The 20,715-nt window shown below is 30.4% G+C and overlaps 2 protein-coding genes across 2 annotated transcripts; both read left to right on the top strand.

Moving 5' to 3' along the window:
* Positions 1-1,962: 1,962 nt before the first annotated feature.
* Positions 1,963-4,538, top strand: LOC106754322 (isocitrate lyase 2). The gene is made up of 3 exons (XM_022778590.1): positions 1,963-2,145; positions 2,368-3,970; positions 4,119-4,538. Exons 1-3 carry the CDS (start codon positions 2,116-2,118, stop codon positions 4,211-4,213), a joined length of 1,728 nt encoding a protein of 575 aa, XP_022634311.1. The 5' UTR covers positions 1,963-2,115; the 3' UTR covers positions 4,214-4,538.
* A 14,675-nt stretch (positions 4,539-19,213) lies between these two features.
* Positions 19,214-20,292, top strand: LOC106755981. Its single transcript, XM_014638219.2, has one exon. The coding sequence runs from the start codon at positions 19,420-19,422 to the stop codon at positions 20,074-20,076; it is 657 nt and encodes a 218-aa protein (XP_014493705.2). The 5' UTR covers positions 19,214-19,419; the 3' UTR covers positions 20,077-20,292.
* The last annotated feature ends 423 nt before the right edge of the window (positions 20,293-20,715 follow it).

Below are 20,715 nucleotides of genomic sequence, written 5' to 3'. Positions count from 1 at the left end.
GGTATACGCTTAGTTGCCCAGTTGGTGTTATATCTTCTCTTAGTTGATGTAACTGAATGGTGTAAATTAGATTTGATATTAACACTGCGTTCGCTTAGTTCGCTTTTATGAAAACAGGGTTAACCTTCGCTTAGTTAGTTAACTTTGTTGGATTAGAGGTTTGAGTTGCAACCTTATTTTGTGGATCTGTGATTGGAAACATTGTAGTTAAGTAAATGACCAACCTTCTTTAGTTTGTGTTTGAAACCGTTTTCTTTAGATCTGTGTTTACATTTTTGTTTGCATTTGTGTTTTGGATTTCAGTTAATTTGTCTGTATTCACCACAACCTTTTCAAAACCCCTCCCCCCACTTCGTGTTTGACTTGATTCTTGAACCGCAAAATTGGTCCTTGAGAGACGACCTAGGAATCATTCCTAGCTATACTGCATTTCTAAATTGCAATCAAATTTGTGTGGACTGCGACAACCCATCACCATGTCTCTCTCCCATTGGTGGAAATTGCTCTCTATGAGAAGAGACGAAACAAGCACCAACGTTGGGTTTTTTCCAAGATGCAGGTAGAGCGGATGAGCCGGATTCACTAAGTGATCCGGTGTTGAGGACGTAAGTTGGCTAGTGGAAGCCATAGTTGAATATAGAAGAAGAGAAGAAAATCATGAAACAGAAGAAAGGTGGGTTTCAGCGATGATGCCATGAAAGCATAAATGAATCTGAATTAAAAGGTTCACTATTCTCATTATTTCAACCCACCAATCCAGTATTGTATGGTGTGTAATATATACAGCAAAATCAGAAAGCAAAAAAAGTGATTCTAAAAAATCATTCTAACAAATTAACAGTAAAGTAATAAATAGAAAAGGTAGTGGAAAAAAAAGTGTCAGTTGTAAAAGTAAAATAAAAACGTCTTTTTCTCACACCATTCGAATATCATACTTTTTTTAATAAACACCAAAGATATAGAGAAACAAAGTATTTACATTTTCATATGCTTTGAAAAACTTTTCTTTTATATTAAAGTAACATTCTAAACATGACTTATAATTTTTTAAATATTTATTTGAGATTCTACACAATTCTTTCGCTTCTCCTTTATTACAATAAAATATAGTTAAATATTGTATCAATAACATTTAACTATATTTTATTTTAATACCCTTCTTTAAAAGAAAAAAATATTCCCATCTTAATTTTTCAAATATAGAGCACTTTAATTTGCTAAAAAAATCACATTAGTTTAACCTTCTAATCTTAAAAGTGAAATTAATTTAGTTTTTTTCAATCAAAGGTTTTATTAACGATATTCTTTTTCTGTTAATATTGTGTAAGGACAATCGTGAGAAAACAAAAACAAAAAGACATTATCACAAAACTGCGTCAAGTTTTCTTGTGTGATTTTCATCACGGTATTGTGACTGTAGGAACCTTGCGTAGAAGTCAAAACCATGTTGTGACTATGATAAATGCTGAAGTTGCACGAAATGTATGTCTTTTATTGTCTTAACATATATAATTAATTAGTTGCTTTTATGTGAACCTCTTATAATTTTGGTGAGTTTACAATGTAAAAATTGTTTTCAACGATGTACTTTAATTTTGATATATCAGATGTTAATCGTTTACTAATAATTAAAACACAAATCTCACTGATTATTCACTGAAAGGTAATTTGTAAGATTAATTTAAGAGAGGATCGATCTTCTTGTTGGGTTGAAAGATACAACACTAATTTATACAAGTGGATGTAAACTTTATTATACAAACTGTTTCACGTAACCAAACAAAACTAGGAGAGAAAAGAAGCTGATAAGCCAGAAAGTTATAAACAATTTGAATTGTTACTACACAAGTGCCACCACCATACGTGCTTGCAAATGCAGCTTTCAAGAGTCACGTTTTCGAAGTAAGAGAATAACAAAAGACATTAGATATGATCAGATAAAATTTCTGGGTTTTTGTTTGTTTCTCTTTTCCGTAGTCTCATCTAAGTTACCATTCTTTGAAGGACTTCGTCTAGATGGTGACCCCGTTGCTGTATAAATTGAGAACCTTTTTCATGAGCTTCTCAAAGTTGTTCAAGTTATAAAATTTAGCAGAAAAAGAAAGAGTTCTGACCATGGCTTCATCACTCTTTATGCCTTCATCAGTAAGCTCAATAACTCCCTGCACTTTTGCTTTGCTTTGCTTTCACTTGTGTGCAAAAACTAGTTTAATGCGAACTAATTGAACTTTTCTTTGAGTGGTAAAACCAACTTCAGCATAATTGTTGTTATGGTAAACTTATTTTGGATTGAAAAAAATTATATAATACATGTTTTTCTATCTCAACATACTTGAGAAAATGCTGATGCAAATTATACATGAACAGATAGTGGAAGAAGAAGCCAGGTTTGAAGCCGAAGTGGCAGAGGTGCAAGCATGGTGGAACTCTGAGAGGTTCAAGCTAACCAAAAGGCCATACTCAGCTAGAGATGTGGTGTCCCTGAGAGGCAACCTCAGACAAAGCTATGGCTCGGGTGAGATGGCCAAAAAGCTATGGCGCATTCTGAAGAACCACCAAGCCAATGGCACAGCTTCAAGGACTTTTGGTGCACTTGACCCTGTTCAGGTCACTCAGATGGCGAAGCACTTGGACACCATCTATGTCTCAGGATGGCAGTGTTCAGCCACTCACACCACCACCAATGAGCCGGGCCCTGACCTTGCCGATTACCCTTATGACACTGTCCCCAACAAGGTTGAGCATCTCTTCTTCGCTCAGCAATACCATGACAGGAAACAAAAAGAGGAGAGAATGAACATGAGCAGGGAAGAGAGGGCAAGGACCCCTTATGTTGATTACTTGAGACCAATCATAGCTGATGGTGACACAGGTTTTGGTGGCACCACAGCAACTGTGAAGCTTTGCAAGCTCTTTGTGGAGAGAGGTGCTGCTGGCATCCACATTGAGGACCAGTCTTCTGTGACAAAAAAGTGTGGCCACATGGCAGGGAAAGTTCTGGTTGCCATCAGTGAACACATCAATAGGCTAGTGGCAGCAAGGCTTCAGTTTGATGTTATGGGGGTGGAAACTGTGCTGGTGGCCAGAACAGATGCAGAAGCTGCTAATTTGATTCAATCTAACATTGACACTAGGGACCACCAATTTATCTTGGGTGTGACCAACCCAAAGCTCAGGGGAAAGAGCTTGGCAGCTCTTATGGCAGAAGACATGGCTGGTGGGAAAAGTGGAGCTGAGCTTCAGGCTTTGGAGGATGAGTGGCTGTCAAAGGCACAGTTGAAGACTCTGTCAGAAGCAGTTGTGGAAGCAATAGAGAGACAGAACATTGGAGAGGAAGAGAAGAGAAGGAAGTTGAATGAGTGGAAGCAGCATTCAAGTTATGAAAGGTGCCTTTCCAATGAAGAAGGTAGGGAGATAGCAGAGAGGTTAGGAGTGAGGAAGCTGTTTTGGGACTGGGACTTGCCTAGAACTAGAGAAGGGTTTTACAGGTTCAAAGGGTCTGTAACAGCATCAGTTGTGAGAGGTTGGGCTTTTGCTCCACATGCTGATGTGATATGGATGGAAACTGCAAGCCCCAATGTGGGTGAGTGCATAGAGTTTTCTGAGGGGGTTAGATCAAAGCACCCTGAGATGATGCTTGGGTACAACCTCTCTCCATCTTTCAATTGGGATGCTTCTGGCATGAGTGATGAGCAAATGAGAGACTTCATTCCCAAGATTGCAAAGTTGGGGTATGTGTGGCAGTTCATCACAGTTGGGGGTCTGCATTCTAATGCACTCATCACTTCAACATTTTCAAGAGACTTTGCCAACAGGGGCATGCTGGCTTATGTTGAGAGGATTCAGAGAGAAGAGAGGAACAATGGAGTTGACACACTTGCTCACCAGAAATGGGCTGGTGCTAACTACTATGACAGATACCTCAAGACTGTCCAAGGAGGTGTGGCTTCAACTGCTGCAATGGGAAAAGGCAAGTCATTCACTATCATTATAAAGTACTGTGTTTTTCATGTTTGCATCAACAAAGTACTGTGTTTTTCACTGTCATTAGAAAGATTTTTAATCAGTTAATTAACATACTAAGATGTTTCCCTTTTTTGCCTTTGATGTTTCTGTAGGAGTAACTGAAGAGCAGTTTAAAGAGTCATGGACTAGGCCAGGAGCTGTTGACATCGATGGAGGCACTACTGTGGTTGCTAAGGCCAGAATGTGAAAGTGCTACTTCTGCTTAACTATACTCTGAGCATGAATTTTGGGCAAATTCAACAATTTTTCTGTTGGATTGGAACACATCTCCTTAACATTGAATCAATATTCTGCTATTTTTTGATGTTCAGACTCTTAGATGAGCAGAGAGAACAAGGAGAATTTGTTTGTGTTTTGTGTTTTGTTTTACTCTTACTGTTGAACATGATTCAGTTAGTGTGTATTTGGACATGCATTTGTGGATTAGGAGCACAAAGAAAATTTACGTTTGCATTACAATTAACTTTTCTGAAATTTTAAGGTATACTTTTAATAAACAAATGTTCCATTTATTACAATCCGACACAAAGTATTATCAACAACTGGCCTAAATGGAACATATTTTCAGATTTTTAAATCAACTTTTAAATTTGAATATTGTAAATAAAAATAATGTGGTTTAGAGGAAAGATGTAAATAAAAATGTTCAGTTTCAATTAAGATTAATAATAAATACATCACACTAATAAACACTGTGAAAAAACAAATTACAAATGTTAAAAGATTAAAAAAAAAACTGAAATGCACGTGTAATGAAATAACTAAGAACTTTGTTTAACTTTTCCAAAAATGCTAGCTAGAAATGATATAGCCTTTATAATCACTTTTTAAGTGAAGAAATCATATATGAAGTTCTAGTTCTAGATGAAAAAAACATTCATCAATATCCGAGATCAAATTTGTAATACGTATTTAATAAACTTGTTTAAAAGTATCGGTTGAAAAATTTCTAATTTTGAAGTTATGGAGGAGAAAAATATCAATTTATTAAAATTTTCTAATTCTGTTTTAGTTGATGTAAGGACGTTGTTTTATAAATATATTTATATAATAAAAAGGGATGGAGTGAAGGAAGAATTAAGTTAAAAAGAGGGGGTCTTTATTAAAAAGGAACAACAATTTTATATTTTATTGAACTTTAAAGAAAAAAAGAGAAACAAAAATGAGTTCATTTTCCTGAGAACTCTCTCTAGAACCACTTAAGCCCTTATTTCTGTGCCTTCTCTCTACTGAATCTTCAAACTGAACCAGTGCATTTTCGGTTAGGTGGTGTCCCTGCATTTCCGGAGTCGAGAGTTTCGACTTGAACCGATTGGGTTCTCGTTATTTCGCCGGTAAGCTGTTTCCCCATTTCCTTAGGCCTCTAGGGTTTTGAGCATGCAACAGTTCTGTTGATGCATGTGTCTTTCGTTTCTGTCCTTCCAATCTTTGTTCAACGGTAGCTCTAAGAACTATTCTTGATCACAATTTTGTGATCTATAGGGTGCGGTCCAAGTTCGGTGTGACCCGGGGTACTATAGAACCAAACTTTGGTATAGAGCTGGAAATTTCCAGGTAAGGAGAGCTGATTATATTTTTTGGAATTTATTTTATAAAATATCTGCATGTTGAATTTGAACTGATGTGTTTGTGAAGCTGTCCTGCAATTTTTAATTTTACTAGATGCCCAAATTGAGACTGTGAAGCTGTGTATAATTATTGTGTGTTTAAATATTCAAATAGTGCATGTGAATTTGATGTATATGAATTGTCTCTGTTGAAATTAATCTTTTTTGGTTGAAATTGATCTGGTTGGAGGGTTTGGAGTAAGGGCTCTCTGATAGCATGTATATGGGTATTAAATAAGTGTACAAGTACTTTTTCAGAGTATTGTGAGAGGGGGTAAAACATAAAAATTGGGCGATTGAGGTTTAGAGCACAACAGACTAGTTTAGGTAACTTAAATAAATTAATTAAAACTGGTTGAGAGCCTTTCTTTGTTGGTATGATAGAGGGGACTTAAAAACCTGAGTTGGCACATCCCTGATCATAGAGCAGCCCTGGCCTGGTCCAATCAGTTGTGACTAGTCATATGTGCTAGCGTCGAAAGGGAGTCTGATGCGTTCAAACATCTGAACCCTCTCCGGCGACCAATTAGATAGTGACGTGAGGTTGAAAGCAAGCAATCTGTGATATTAAATAATTTAGCAAGCAATTTCATAATTAAGAAAGCATTATAAATTATTTTGAGGTAATACGTATCATACTATATTATATTATTATAGATTTTATATATATATATATATATATATATATATATATATATATATATATTAGTTTAATATAATATAGGTATAATTACGTAGGTTAATGAATTATATTAATATAATATAATTATACAAAAAAAATTAATTGTACATATAAATTATATTAATATTATATAACAGTATGTATGTTATTATATTTTATTAATATAATATAGTTTTATATATAATAATAAGTTCGTATAATATAATATTATAATATTATAATATGAATGTTGGTTTAATATAAATTAAAAATGTTTTTGGTCTAATAGAAAATTTATAATAGAAGTATAGTTTAATATAATTATTATAATATAGCGGAAGGAAACATGGTTTTATATCTATACAAGGTTTAGGCATTGGAAATAAATTGTAAAATATTATGGTATTGATTAACTTAGATTAAATTAGGGAGTAGTTATTTTTATAATTTGTGATTGGTGAGTAAGGTATTGTTGAGATTATGTATATGTTGATTGTGACAAAAAGTATATGATTACAAAGTGATGAGAGTATGATCCAAGTGGTAAACTAAGTTCCATCTCTTGGTGAGATTCTTAGTGTTTTAGAATGAAAGTAGGAGCTCAGTCTTGGGGGTCTTCCTGACGCTTCAATGGTCTTTCTTCTCACATAGAGAGGACTGAACCATGTGGTGAGGAGTAGCAGGAGGTCTTAGTCTTGGAGGCTTCCATCATGCTCCAGGACGCGGAACAAACTAACCTCGTGAGTGTGGCAGGGCGGGGGAGCCCAAGGCGGAGGAGCCTAAGTATCACAAGCCACCACGGGTGCATGACCCGCCATAGTTCGACTATCATTCTAAAGTCCGGACGAGTCAAGTCTAGTATTTAACATGATAGGATGAATGTTTTATCTTGTTTGCTTTAAATTAATATCTTGTATGTACATACTCTTAATTGTATGCTTTTTATATAATTAGCTCACCCTTGCAATTGCTTGTGTTTGTGCCATGTTTGCGTTTGTTTCCCTTGCGATGATCATCCACTTGGATGGGAGCAGATGGCAAGGAGATACTTTAGAAACATCTCTTGATGGGGGAGGAAATGTTGCTGCCTAGTTCTCTAGGCTTAATTATCTTATCCTAGGATATCTTGAAGAAACTTTGTCATGTTCTAAGTTTTAAATTCTCTATATTTTAAAGGAAAAACTCTAGTACTTCAAGTTTTCAAATTGTACTGTTTAAGGATCATTGTAATCCTATTATTCTTAACTGCTTTCTAATATTATTCATAGTGATACCTTTATTATATTATATATCTTTATAATATAATTGAGATGTCACAGTTGATATTGTTTTTTTTAACTTATATTTTAAAAATACTTTATTGTGAGTTTATTTTTTATTTTTTATAATATCCATAAATATTTATGGTAAAAGATACAAAATTATATATATATATATATATATGTGTGTGTGTGTAATAAGTGTTGTAAAATTAAGCTTTTAAACAAATTCATAGAATATTATTATAAAAGGAAACATTAAACTCTTATATTATCTGGAAGATGTTATTCCTTTCTTATATTAATCGCATATTATCAAAACGAATTATATTTATACTTTAAACACTTTTGATATATAAGTTTCTACTGAGATGATTTAATCTTGACAATTTTCTTTAAAATCTATATTAAATATATCTCATCACTGATTTTATTGCTCCATTTTAAGTTTTTTTTTTTTATATATTTACGTAATTTTTCTATTATATTAGAATAGTTCTTTTACCGAAATCTACCCCTAATAATAGAATAATAATTTATTCAAATTCTTACGTTTAATATCTTTAACATACATTGTATAATTATAAGTAAAGTTATATTATATTCTTTTAAGATTTTACCAAGTTTATAGTAGGGTTATGATTATACCATTTTAGGTATTAATCTTTATTCATTGGCATATTTCCATCATAATATTATTTACCACTCTTGATTATAAACACATATGATAAATGGTAATAAGAGTAAATTTTAAAAAAAGGACGTAAACATAACTCTTATAACTTATTAACTTCACATATTGAAGAATACATATGTTAACACTTCCCACAAAGACAAATACACTCCCAATTTTAGAACATTTGATACCTCGCAATGATGAACACCTAGAATTTGGACTATGTATAGATTTAAAGAATATATATTCAACGATGATATATATGTGCTTAATAACAATATTATCACCACTCTTGTGTATGTACTAATGTTACTTACTCATAACAAATATCAAACAAATCAAAAGATCAACTTACTCAATAGAAAGATCCTATTTTTTAACTAATATAGGCCAGCAAGGCAGCAAAACTCCCAGAGCCAAAAAAAAAAAATCAATTATTAAAACAAAAACCTATCCAAATCAAAATTATGACCAACCTAATTTATACATAATTTTCTTTTAAAGCATAGAAGGTAATCATGAAAAAGATAATTAATTAGTCTAAATTAAAAATGATATAAGGAATTTAGAGTTTTCAAAAATTAAAATTTATAATAAGTAATAAACCAGATTCGTTGTATTCATAAATGAGATAAGGTGGCAAAAGCCTTAAAGAACAATGGAGGCTTGAGTTGAATGTGAAAGCTCAATAGCCTATAAATGAAAAAACCATTCATTTATTCGGGTCATGCATCGTTATGTCTTTCTATATATTAAGGATAATGATATTTAGACAACATTTTTTTACAACATTTGAACATTGATTACATGTCAATCTGTGATTTGTCAAAAATTACTCCACAATCAATAATAATAATCATAAACATTATTATAGACTAATTTTTGACAAATCACAGATTAACATGTAATCAATGTTCAAATGTTGTCAAAAAAATGTTGTCTAAATATCATTATCCGTATATTAATCAGGGAACATCCAATATTATCCCTTTTCTTTTATGCATTAACAATTTTGCTTATTTAAGTAACCATTGGATTAGCGTCTCTTTAATGTAATTAATTTAATTATTTATTATTAAAAAATAATCTTTTATTTCCATCCTAAATTTTTGCCTACCCTTTACGTGATTCAGACACATACCACTTACTTGATTATAGAGAAAACGTAACTTAGAGGTGACCACTTAATTAATGCTGGGAATTATGTAAACAGTTCATGTGCCATGCATAATTAAAAGAATATTAGAATATTAAACATGTCTTCATCTTCTATAATTAGTAGTTTCAAATGCCCAAGTAAGGAAGGAATGAATGGTGTATTCACAAAATTCTATGACGTGTAGAATGTGAGCGTATTTATAGACCTTTGATGGATGTTTTACTTATGGATTAACATCATTTAAAAACCTTAATATTGGTTATTTCTTTATTTGTTAATTTAGAGACATAATTCATTTTTATTAACTAATATTATTTTGTTATCGTTTTATGTTTTTGTATTTAGTTTGACTATATTATTTTCGGATAATAAATTTTTCAACCCTACATCCTTTTTAAAGCGACATAAGATAGACCATTCAATATGCTTTATTCTCCAACTAAATGTTAGTAACCTGTAAATTACTATGCACCTTAAAACCACATAAGATAGACCATTCAATATTGAGTAATCCTCATTTTTTTAGTATCTCCAGTCCAAACAAAACTTCAAATCTATTGTTCCACCTCAAGAAGAAGCTTGATAGGCCGTTTGTGAACCTGGAAGCTGAAACACAATAAGACAGAAGTTATCGAATTCACTAGCTAAATTCTTCCCATCATACTAAGCAACTTCTTACGAATCGTATCAACCAAAAGTTGAAAAAATCATGCCTTAAGAGCCCTCACAAAAATTGGTACACTTAAATACATAAAAGAAAGAGATCCTTGATTATAAGAGAGAACCTCTTGAGATGTCGAACAAAAGAAATTCAAGTATTAGTGGTGTAAAAGTGAATTTTAGTAGGACTCACCCATTTTCCTGAGAAAGTGTCATATTCATTCAAGAAAGATTTCTAATGTTGCAGGGTACCATTATCTCCTCTACTAAAAGCAAATATATCATCAACATAGAGAGTATGAGAAAAAAACTTGATGACATACTCCCTAGCCATGGTCAATCATCTACAAGAAGAGTTGAATTCATCTATGAAGATGGTCTAAACTCTACTTTTTAGACCACCTTTGGAGCTATCATGGAACATAGCTTGAAGTAGTATAGGTTTAATTTTTAGGCCATGTATTTTGGCCAAGTAGTGTAGGTTTGTTTAAGGCTTGTATTAAGGCCTAATTAATGTAGGGTTTTTCCTTAGTTGGACATTCAAACCATGTGGAAAGTATGTGTCATGTGTCATACTTCCATTGGAGAGGATTTTCTTTTAGTAGTGGCCACTTGGCACTCTAGGAATGAAGAGGATTGTATTTTATGAGTGGCCACATGTCCTCCCCTCATTGAAGAGGATTTGTTGACACTTGTCCACTCCTTAGAAGGCCTCATTTTTTTTTCCAATGAGTGTAAAGATGAGAGATCATGCTTTTAGGGTTTTTAGGAGACACCCTTAACCTATACATAGAGGTGTCTCCTGTCATGTATTCATCTTTGATGTTGAGTAAAGTTATGCTGCTCATTTTTTGCCATACTACTCATCTTAAGATTAAGACTAGAGCAACCCATGAGACTCCTCTAGTCACCTTCCTCTTAAAATTGATCTAACCTCTTTTAAGCCTTCAAACACCACACCACCACCATATGGTCGTGAGCTTCTAGCCTTACAAACACATAGCTTTAGCATTTTCGGCCTCTATCCTTGATGATCCACCACATTTTCGCACCATATATCTTCATGGGACCGTCTCCATTGCATCCTTCTAGCTTTGGCCTAACATATTTAGGAATATTGCCATCAAAATTGTATCTCTCAAAGACTAACCATGGGAAGCATAAAGCTTTTAGAAATTAGCTCTAAGATGTCCCTGTTCAAAACCTCCTCAACAAAACAAAAAAGTGAAGAAAAAAGCGATCTCCCGGTCTAACCCCTCTTTACCATAAGTGAAGATATGAAGAATCCATGTCAAACAAACCTACATAAATACCAAAACAGTGCAACACTTGAATTAAAAAAATGTTAATTGATGGTATAAAAACCTTGATTATGTGAATCTTGATAGTTGATTACATTACCACCTTATACCTTTTTAGATAGAAAATTAATAACTTTAAAACTAATATAAATACAATTTTTAATACTCATTCCTTTAATAACATTATTTTGATTAAAAGAAAAAATCTTACAAGCAATCACTACAAGTCTATCAACTAAAATTTTTATAATGATTTTTAAGCGAAAATTAATCACTGCTATAAAATGAAAATCATACATTTGCCTATCTATTGTATTTGAAGTTCAACTACTTTGTTAAGTTTACATTCGTTGTGCACAAATATAATATTATTTCTATTGTATTTCACGTTAAACTCCTTTACACTCGTAAAGCTAAGTTTATATACTGAGTAAAATTAAACATGTGTTATCATATAAATAACAAACTAAGTAGGCTACTAAAATCAATGGTAATAATATCTACAAATTCAACCATCATGTTTTAGTTGTAATCAACACAATTTTCTAACATGATTTAATAAAAAATATATATAACATCATCCTTTCTCATAAGTATTTAATTTCTTCTTACACAAAATTGGGGATCTCATTCCTCATTATTGTAGACATGGACGAACGAAAGTAAACAAAACAAAAATTAGTAAAAGGAAATACAAAATAATAAGAAAGAAAAGAAAAAACTTTTTAATTATATGTTTAGCTAAATGGTTAGCTCACAATTTTTATTTTTGTTGATTATTGTTATCTTATTATGAATTTAGGTTTACGCCGACAAATCTTTAAAAACATTTTGATGATGTTAACATTTTTTAAAGATGTACAAAATTTCAAAAATATCAAATATAAGAATATAATAAAATTAAAAAAATATATGTATGTATTAATTTATATTTACGTACGAAAATTTGGTGTAGACAAACTCCTCTCACACTACTACGCATACGCTCGACATTGAGTACACATGCTTTAATTTTAATTCGTTATGAAAGTGAAGTAAACCTTAGTTATTATTATAAGTTTATATGCTTATGTCTTTGTATCGTCTTTGAATAGGCTAATATACGTGAGAAATTTATCTATAATTTGTATGTTGGAATATACTCAAAGTGTAATTTTGATTTTAAAATTACTTTTACAATTTACGTATTGGATGAGAAATATATTTTAATAAAATAACTAATTACTAAAAGCCCATGGTTAGAATTTAATTCAAATTTAAGTTTCAATATTTTTATACTTGCTTAGTTGTCAATTTATAACAATATTGTTCTTAATTTGTATTTCAAGAAAAAAAAATTAAATTAAATGGATAAAATTAAACTATAGTTTCATTACTTAATTCGAAAATTATGCTTGACTACCACATTATTACAAAAGTTAATCAAATAAAATTATTTAAAAAAAAAAAAAAAACTCCTTCTCACCACATATACGACTTTTAACAAGTGTTTTTTCTATTTGATATTCTATGTAATATAATCTAATTTTATAATTTTGTTCTTATGTATTTGATCCGTACGGCAGAATTTAAAAAACGCTCTTAAATAGTTTTTACTTAAAAATAAATATGAAATATTTTAAAACTTATTTCGTCTGTAAAATAAATGAAAATAACTTGAATTGATTTTTTTAATACTCGAGTTAAGCTCTCTAATTTCATAAAAGAAATGCAGAATTACGTAATACTATTAAAACTATTTTAAGAATAAATAAAGCCTAAATAATTAAAAGTATCGCAATCATTTTTTGGAATCACGTGGTTTGAGAAATGTTAATTGCATTGCTTTAATGTGAGAGGGAAAGGTCATTTACAATTTTTTTTTTTAAATTGTTTGCATAACATTAATATAATTGATTTAACTACGACACCTCTTGTCCCATTATAAATATCCATGAATTCGAAATCCAAGTATCAAAATCGACTTTTCACATCAAGATTCAAATGGGTATGACATAAAATAAACAAGACTTCAAAATTTATAGATTTTTATATTGAAAGTCTTTTTAATAAAAAAATTCAAAAAGAAAAAGAAAAACATGTCTTTTAATGTTGAAAGGTAAAAAGAAAAGGTCATAGTTAAAATTTTCACCATTAAATATAATAATTACGGTGAACAATATACAAGTAAAAAAGCAACAAATTTATTGTTAAGTTTAGGAAAATTATTATCTTAAGATTTGTTAGTTATAAGTTATGTTTTAATATTTTATAAAAATTTGTTCATGTATAAAATATTTTTGGTGTTTTTTAAAGAATATATAACTTGAAGAAAAAAAAACATTTCTAATTTGAATCTAAAAACTATAAGTTTGTTCACGAAGTGAGACATGATATATATATAATCTTTAAATTTCTACATGTAAAGTATTACAATTTGGATATTTAGGTAATAAATAAATTTATGAGTGTATAATATGTATTTAAAGCCTTTCTTAAAAATCTATATAACTTAGTAAAATATATAAATAATTGAAGGATCTATAAAATATAAAAATTATATATTTATGTAGTATTAAAAATTACATCTCTTAATAGATAAGAGATGACCAACACATTTTTTTTACACACAAAAGAATAAATAGCTTGATTGTGTTTGATAGATAAGTTTCAACAACTTGGACACACTAAGAAGAGTTCTTCTTTCTACACGCAATGAAACCACAAGCTTCATTAACCACTCAAAGATTTTCCAAACAATACTCTTGCTCTCTAATAGTTTAAGTGACCCTTAAAGATTTTTGAAACACAATATTTATAAGCTAAGATTCGAACTAGGTCACAAGCTTAAAAGACAACTTTCAACTGTTAATGATAATTGATTATCTTAAGTGATAATCGATTATCTCAGATCGTTATAAAAGGATTTCTCTATGATAACCTATTATCTACGAACCTTGGTAATTCTTACTTTTCGGAGATAAATTGGTTATCCCAAGTGATAATCGACCATTCCAGTGAACATTCTAAACTAAAAGAACATATACAAAAATAAATTTCAAATGAATAAAGCTATTAATATTTAAATTACAATAAAACAAAAAACTTTAGCAGGAAATCATCCAGACATGTAAATGCTTCTTCAATTGTTTGAGTATTTCATCATCAAAATCTTTCAAAGCTTTGTACCAGGTTATCAGTAACATATATCATACTATCCATACCCGCAACAAATTAAAATTAAAATTTAATTTATATTTTATTCAGCTAAATTTAATTGGCATTGTTAGATATATTATCTTTATTTTATATTTATCTTTTATCTTTAGTTAGTTTGTTATTATTTGGTATTTGTATTTTGGACTTAACCCATATTTCTTCTATTATAAATCCTATGTGTATATTCAAAACAAGGGAGATTAATCTCATGCATAATTTTTCACTATATTCAACATGGTATCTAGAGCCAAATGTTCTTTTGAAGAAAAAAATTCTTATTGTCTTTACCACTACATTCATCGTTGTCAGCGGTGGTGTCATCTACCTTGCCGACGGTGTCATCGTCTACCACTGTCACTATGTGAGTTCTAGTTTCGACCGATGATCACATGGTTTTGATCATCTCGACTATGCGACCACCATGCCATTAACGACACCTTCATCGGAGCTCCTACATGCTCTCAGTTCCTTTTGAAGTTATGAATTTACTCCCTTTTTCGTCGTACATGGTGGCATGTCTAGTTGTAGTTCAGAGCGTCAAGGTCACTCGTTTTCCATTTTCAAGTTCATTATGTATTCTTATACGTCTTGTCTCCTCTCAGACAGCTATTCAGAGCATCAAGGTTGCTCATTTTCCTTTTTTAGGTGCCTTAATCTTGGATTTTTTAAGTTTTTCTCTCTTGTTCATCCATGGCTTCTTCCACTGTCATCTCTTCTGACCTCCCTTTTTTCATCACTGCGTTTGACCCGTTCACATATGTTTTTTCTCCCATGGAAAAGATGACTTTTGTTAGTTTATTTATAGTCTTGATGACTCTCCAACAATGACATCTTTATCCACTGGATGTCAACAATGCATTCCTCAACGATGATTTGCAGGAAGAGATTTACATGTAGTAACCTCCCAGATTTGTTGCTCAGGGGGAGACTTTTGGGTTGGTATTTCGTCTTCTATATTGTCTTGCAAATCATTAGCAATTTGATGTCACTCGAGTGCAAAAGCAGATATTTTCACTAAGACTTGATGAATTATATTAGTAACAAGCTTGGTACATATGTATGTACTAGCTTGAGGGGGAGTGTTAGATATATTATCTTTATTTTATATTTATCTTTTATCTTTAGTTAGTTTATTATTATTTCTTATTTTTATTTTGGACTTAACCCATATTTCTTCTATTATAAATAAAGGACCCTATATGTATGTTCAAAACAAGGGAAATTAGTTCCATACATAGATTTTTACTATACTCAACAGAAATTAAAAATTATTTTATATTTTATTAAATTAAATTAAATTAAAATTAAAATTTATATTATATTATATGTTATATTTTTTGTAATTTTATTTAGATTTTATTTTAAAAATTTATAAAATATATTTATTTTAAATATATGCGAGTATTCACAAATACCTACGAGCTTTAAAAATCAACGAGTATCATTTAAACAAGTAATGGGGTGGGTAACAGGTTGAATTATTTTATTACAAGTTGGGTAGCGGGTAAGCACTATTTGTGCTCGACCTAATCTATTGTCATCCCTACCTAAAACTCATTGATTTAGAGTGTTCTCCAAAAGTTTCACCCAACACTAACAAGATTGTGAGATTGGCACTAAGATGGAGGTGCCTAACATTGCACCAAAAGTTTAAGATTTATATATGAGCTTTAATTTATTAATTTGACTTCAAGGTTATTTACCACTTAATATACTCCATATATCTTAGCTCAAGAAGCACCAATCTGAAAAATTAATTATCTCACATAAATCTCTCATCAATACCATTCAAATTAATAAATGCAACTCATCAACCTTATAACCAGTCAAATTTATCTCATTCATCAATAACAATCAATCACAGTTTAAATTTATACTACAAATCCTTACTAGACATAATTCAATTTTAGATAACCAACTTCCCTTACTCGTTCTCATATTCACTTCAACTTTTCACCAACAAATTTAGTATATTAAAGAACCATATTCATCAATCAAACAAAACTACAATACATGTTAAATTAAATTGATCATAGTGACAAATTCATCAATCAACCCATTAATCAATCTCAACAAAAGTTTTTTAAATACCTAATTCTCCTTACCTGGCTTATAAGTACAAAACATAATCACCTTTGCCTCTAAGCACTCCTAACCAAAGAAGACAATATTTGCACACAAAAAATTTATATGATATGATTATATCATGACAATCATAATTAAATAAAGATTTATCTAGAGCTTTAAGATGACACATGCAACCCCCAACCTCAAACATGCATTACAAAAAAAAATAAAGAACTTTAAAAAGAACAAAAAATGAACTACTCTATTAGACAAACTAATCGGACAAAAAGATAGACTTTATCATCAAGAGTCCTATGACGTACTTCATTCTTCAAATAGATAAGGATAGAGTGAAAAATATAAAATATAAGATAAAGAAAAAATGTCTAGAATTTTTTTTAAAGAATTAATGATTTTTATAAGAATTAAACTAGATTACTATATATCTTTATTTATAATATAACTTTTATTAATAAAATAATTAAATGTCATATATTTTGAAGTCACTAATATTCTTTGTTGTTTTCTAAGTCCTTAATATTAATAAAATAATAAAGCATTTTTCATTGTTTACATCTTCAATCAATTGGGTCTGTGTAACGTAATGCACCATAAATTGGTCCTAAAATAATTAAAGTGAAAAAAATTATCTTTACAATTATAAATTAGCAATCTATTCAGTGATTGAAATTACAATCGCTAGACAAAATGGTTTCTAATTATAAATGCTTGATTACACCTAATTCTCAATTCAACACAATCACCATATTCTAAAGACTTAATTAGTTTCAAGACAAAATTTCCTTATTATAAAAGATATGCATGCGCAATTTCAAAAAATAAATTGATTTATAATTATCATTTTTGAAGCATATTTTTATTTTATTTATCATAGGGAACAATATGACTGTCTTTTTACAAATTCAAGGACTAAGTTGTACATAATGTACGATCCCAAGAATTATATTGTGATTTGGCAGATTCCAAAACCCAATTTTTAACAAACCAATACATTTTCAGAAATAAAGTTGGTGATGGGAAAGAATAGGTTTTTCAGCCATACATATTCAATAATTTACTTTTATTAATCAATATATTAAATTTATGATAGAAAATTAGGACCTTCAAGAGACAAAACATGCATCCAGTCCCATAGAAACATTACGTGCCAAAGGGGTCTAATCCTGTCATTCCCTTCAATAAATAATTAGAATGTTAGGTAAAAAATAATTAAAACGAGACCCGATTCTTATTTCTTTATTTGAATATGTTAATATGGTATAAAATAATTAATTAGATCTAAAATTTTTAACTTTTTTATCATAAAGCATATACTTTTATCAATAATTAAATATAATATTAATGAAAATGTATGTTTTATGAAATTCCAGCTAGCAATTATCACACAATAAATATCATGATTTTGATTCAAAAAAGAGTAAGTCAACAAAACTTCAACGGATTTCTCTTTTCTCTTTTAAGTTTACTTACTACGGCAGAGTGAATATGATTTTGTCTATCAGAAAACGTAATGCTTTGGCTAATAAAGTGCATACCATAACGTATTATTTTGTATGTCCATAATTGCACGATGAATATAAAGAAAGTATACTATTGTTTTAGCAACAATGATCCAAGTTAGTATTTGCAGCAAATTTCCTTATAATAATAATAATAATTAATATTAATGACTTATTAATGACAATAGTAATTTATTAATAACAATATTGATTTATTAAAAACAATAATAATAACATTAATTTACCACAATTTAACATTTAATTTATTAATAGTATCTTTCATATGAATTTTCTCATAACAATCAACACTACTTAATCCTTAAAAATTAAATTAAATAGGACCATATATTTTCACTAAATAAAAAGAAATATACTTTTAACACACAATTTTTTATATTTATTTAACATTGTCTTTCTTTATTCTTTACTTTCTTTTAATTTTTTTTTTTAAAAAAAAAAACTACAAAAATTCATTATTTTAAGATATTTTACCCTTACTAGGAATGAGTAATCAAGATAAAACTTGAAAAGAAAAAAAGAATGAAGTTTGTAAATTATCAGTGCATTCAAGTGAACCAAATGCATAATTTTTAAAGAAGGAATCATTTCGGTAACCTCAAAGATTGATGCTATTGCCCTTTCACTAAGGGTTAAGTTTAAAAAAACATGAACACATTAACAAATAGGATGAATTGGATGCACCATTTATTTAGCCGATAATTAATACTAAATTGATAAGAAGCATAATAAATTGTTATTTACTTATATATATAAAAATAATATTTTAACACCAATTTTTTGACACCATTTTTAACATTGCACACGTGTCAAAATGTAGTTGGACAATTTCAAATTAAAAAAGAAATTTTGGTTTTTCTCTTCCAAATATGTCCTTACCTCAGTTTTTTTTAATTTGAAATCGTCCAACCATATTTTGACACGTGTGCAATATCAAAATGATGTCAAAAATTGGTGTTAAAATATCATTTTCCATATATATATATATATATACATATATATATATATATATANTATATATATATATATATATACATATATATATATATATATATAAGTCCTCGTACATTTATAGAAATGGTGTGATTACCTTAATCGAAAATGCAATGCATGCGTAGCTTTGAGTCGTTGGAGACATTAATTTGTGTCCACGGGGTCTGTTCTCAACGCAGGATTCAACAGCCTAAGATTTAGGAAAAATCCAATTCCTTGATTTTGATTTTTGCCAACTCAATCCCTAAATCTTTTTCACGTCTATAAAGTGACGATGAGATCAGAATTTGATCTCCGTTCAACAACACTGTTTTATCTCCAAAAGCCAGTTTTGAAACCCTATTATCCAGAAGCCATGGCCACCAGGGACCTCAAACTTTTAAAAAGACAAAGAAGCATCAGAATCTGTCTCTGCGTATCCTCACTTTTGATCCTCATTGCTGTGATCATGATCTTGAGTTTTGCCATCTTTAAGCCCAAAAACCCTTTGGTATACGTCAACCCTGTTGACCTTGAAAACTTTCAAGTCCTCTCACCCAATTCAAGCAGTGCCCCTTTGCCCTTGGTCATCACAATTCAGAACCCAAACTATGCAACTTTCAAGAACAGAATTTCCAGTGGCTATCTCAAATATGGCGACACCATTATAGGAAAAATTCCTCTGGAATCAAGATCTTACCCTCCAAGAAGCATCACAAATGTGACAGCCACTGCGGACATTCAGACAGATTTATTGTTAAAAGATCCGAACTTTATGTCGGATATGGCAGGTGGAGGCTTCAATATGACATCAGAGGCTAAACTTTCTGGGAAAGTGAGTGTCTTGAAGTTTATCAGGCTGAAAGCCAATGTTTATCTCTCTTGCACCATCTCTTTGAACATATCAGCTCTTCAGACCACTTCCACCTGCGTCTCCAAACTCAAGCTATGAATTCCTAATTTCATATTGCCGACATTGGTTGATTCTGATGCTTTATATAGCAGAGATGCTCTGATGTTATTATAGTACCTGCAATCAAGTGAAAAACTCTTGGAATTCAGGAATGTATAGTAACTTTTAGGTGTGTTTCCCTTTGCAGCACACGAAGATTGTTGATTGATAGAGTGAACACATTCATATTAATAATAATGCATTCCAATTATTTTATATTATTGATGTTGTTCTTATCATTTTATCATTCTGGTATTCTTTTGACACGCTTTCGTGTGACAGAAAAACAGAGCAGAAAGGTAGAAGAAGCACAAGTCGTAGTAACAATCACAATGATGATATCTTTATTATTCATTGTGCTCGTTATCTCTTTATTCAATGCACACAATCTCTGCTGAAAAAACTTTCCCCTATAACACACAAAAATATATTTGTATTTTGTTAAATATTATTTAATTTATTATATAATATTAAAAAAGAATATTTAATATATCCATGTTATTAAGGCTTCACTAATATTTATTTTTGCAAAGTTTAATATTAAACTTTTGAATTTTAAGAAAAGTAGGTGAGAAAGTCAATTGTTTTATCTGGATAAGGAAATTCGGATATGAGAGAAGTATTTATCTAAACATTGTA

The sequence above is a fragment of the Vigna radiata genome, chromosome 2, assembly GCF_000741045.1.
Source record: "Vigna radiata var. radiata cultivar VC1973A chromosome 2, Vradiata_ver6, whole genome shotgun sequence".
Taxonomy (NCBI): Eukaryota; Viridiplantae; Streptophyta; class Magnoliopsida; order Fabales; family Fabaceae; genus Vigna; species Vigna radiata.
Note: the sequence above shows the minus strand (reverse complement) of the source record. Positions and strands in the feature narration are given on the sequence as shown.

Excerpts from the sequence above, each read along its gene's own strand:
- LOC106754322 (XM_022778590.1), top strand. The coding sequence starts at position 2,116 with ATGGCTTCATCACTCTTTATGCCTTCATCA. Across the intron at positions 2,146-2,367 it reads CACTCTTTATGCCTTCATCA|ATAGTGGAAGAAGAAGCCAG; the intron begins GTAAGCTCAATA and ends ATACATGAACAG. Across the intron at positions 3,971-4,118 it reads AACTGCTGCAATGGGAAAAG|GAGTAACTGAAGAGCAGTTT; the intron begins GCAAGTCATTCA and ends ATGTTTCTGTAG.
- LOC106755981 (XM_014638219.2), top strand. The coding sequence starts at position 19,420 with ATGAGATCAGAATTTGATCTCCGTTCAACAACACTGTTTTATCTCCAA.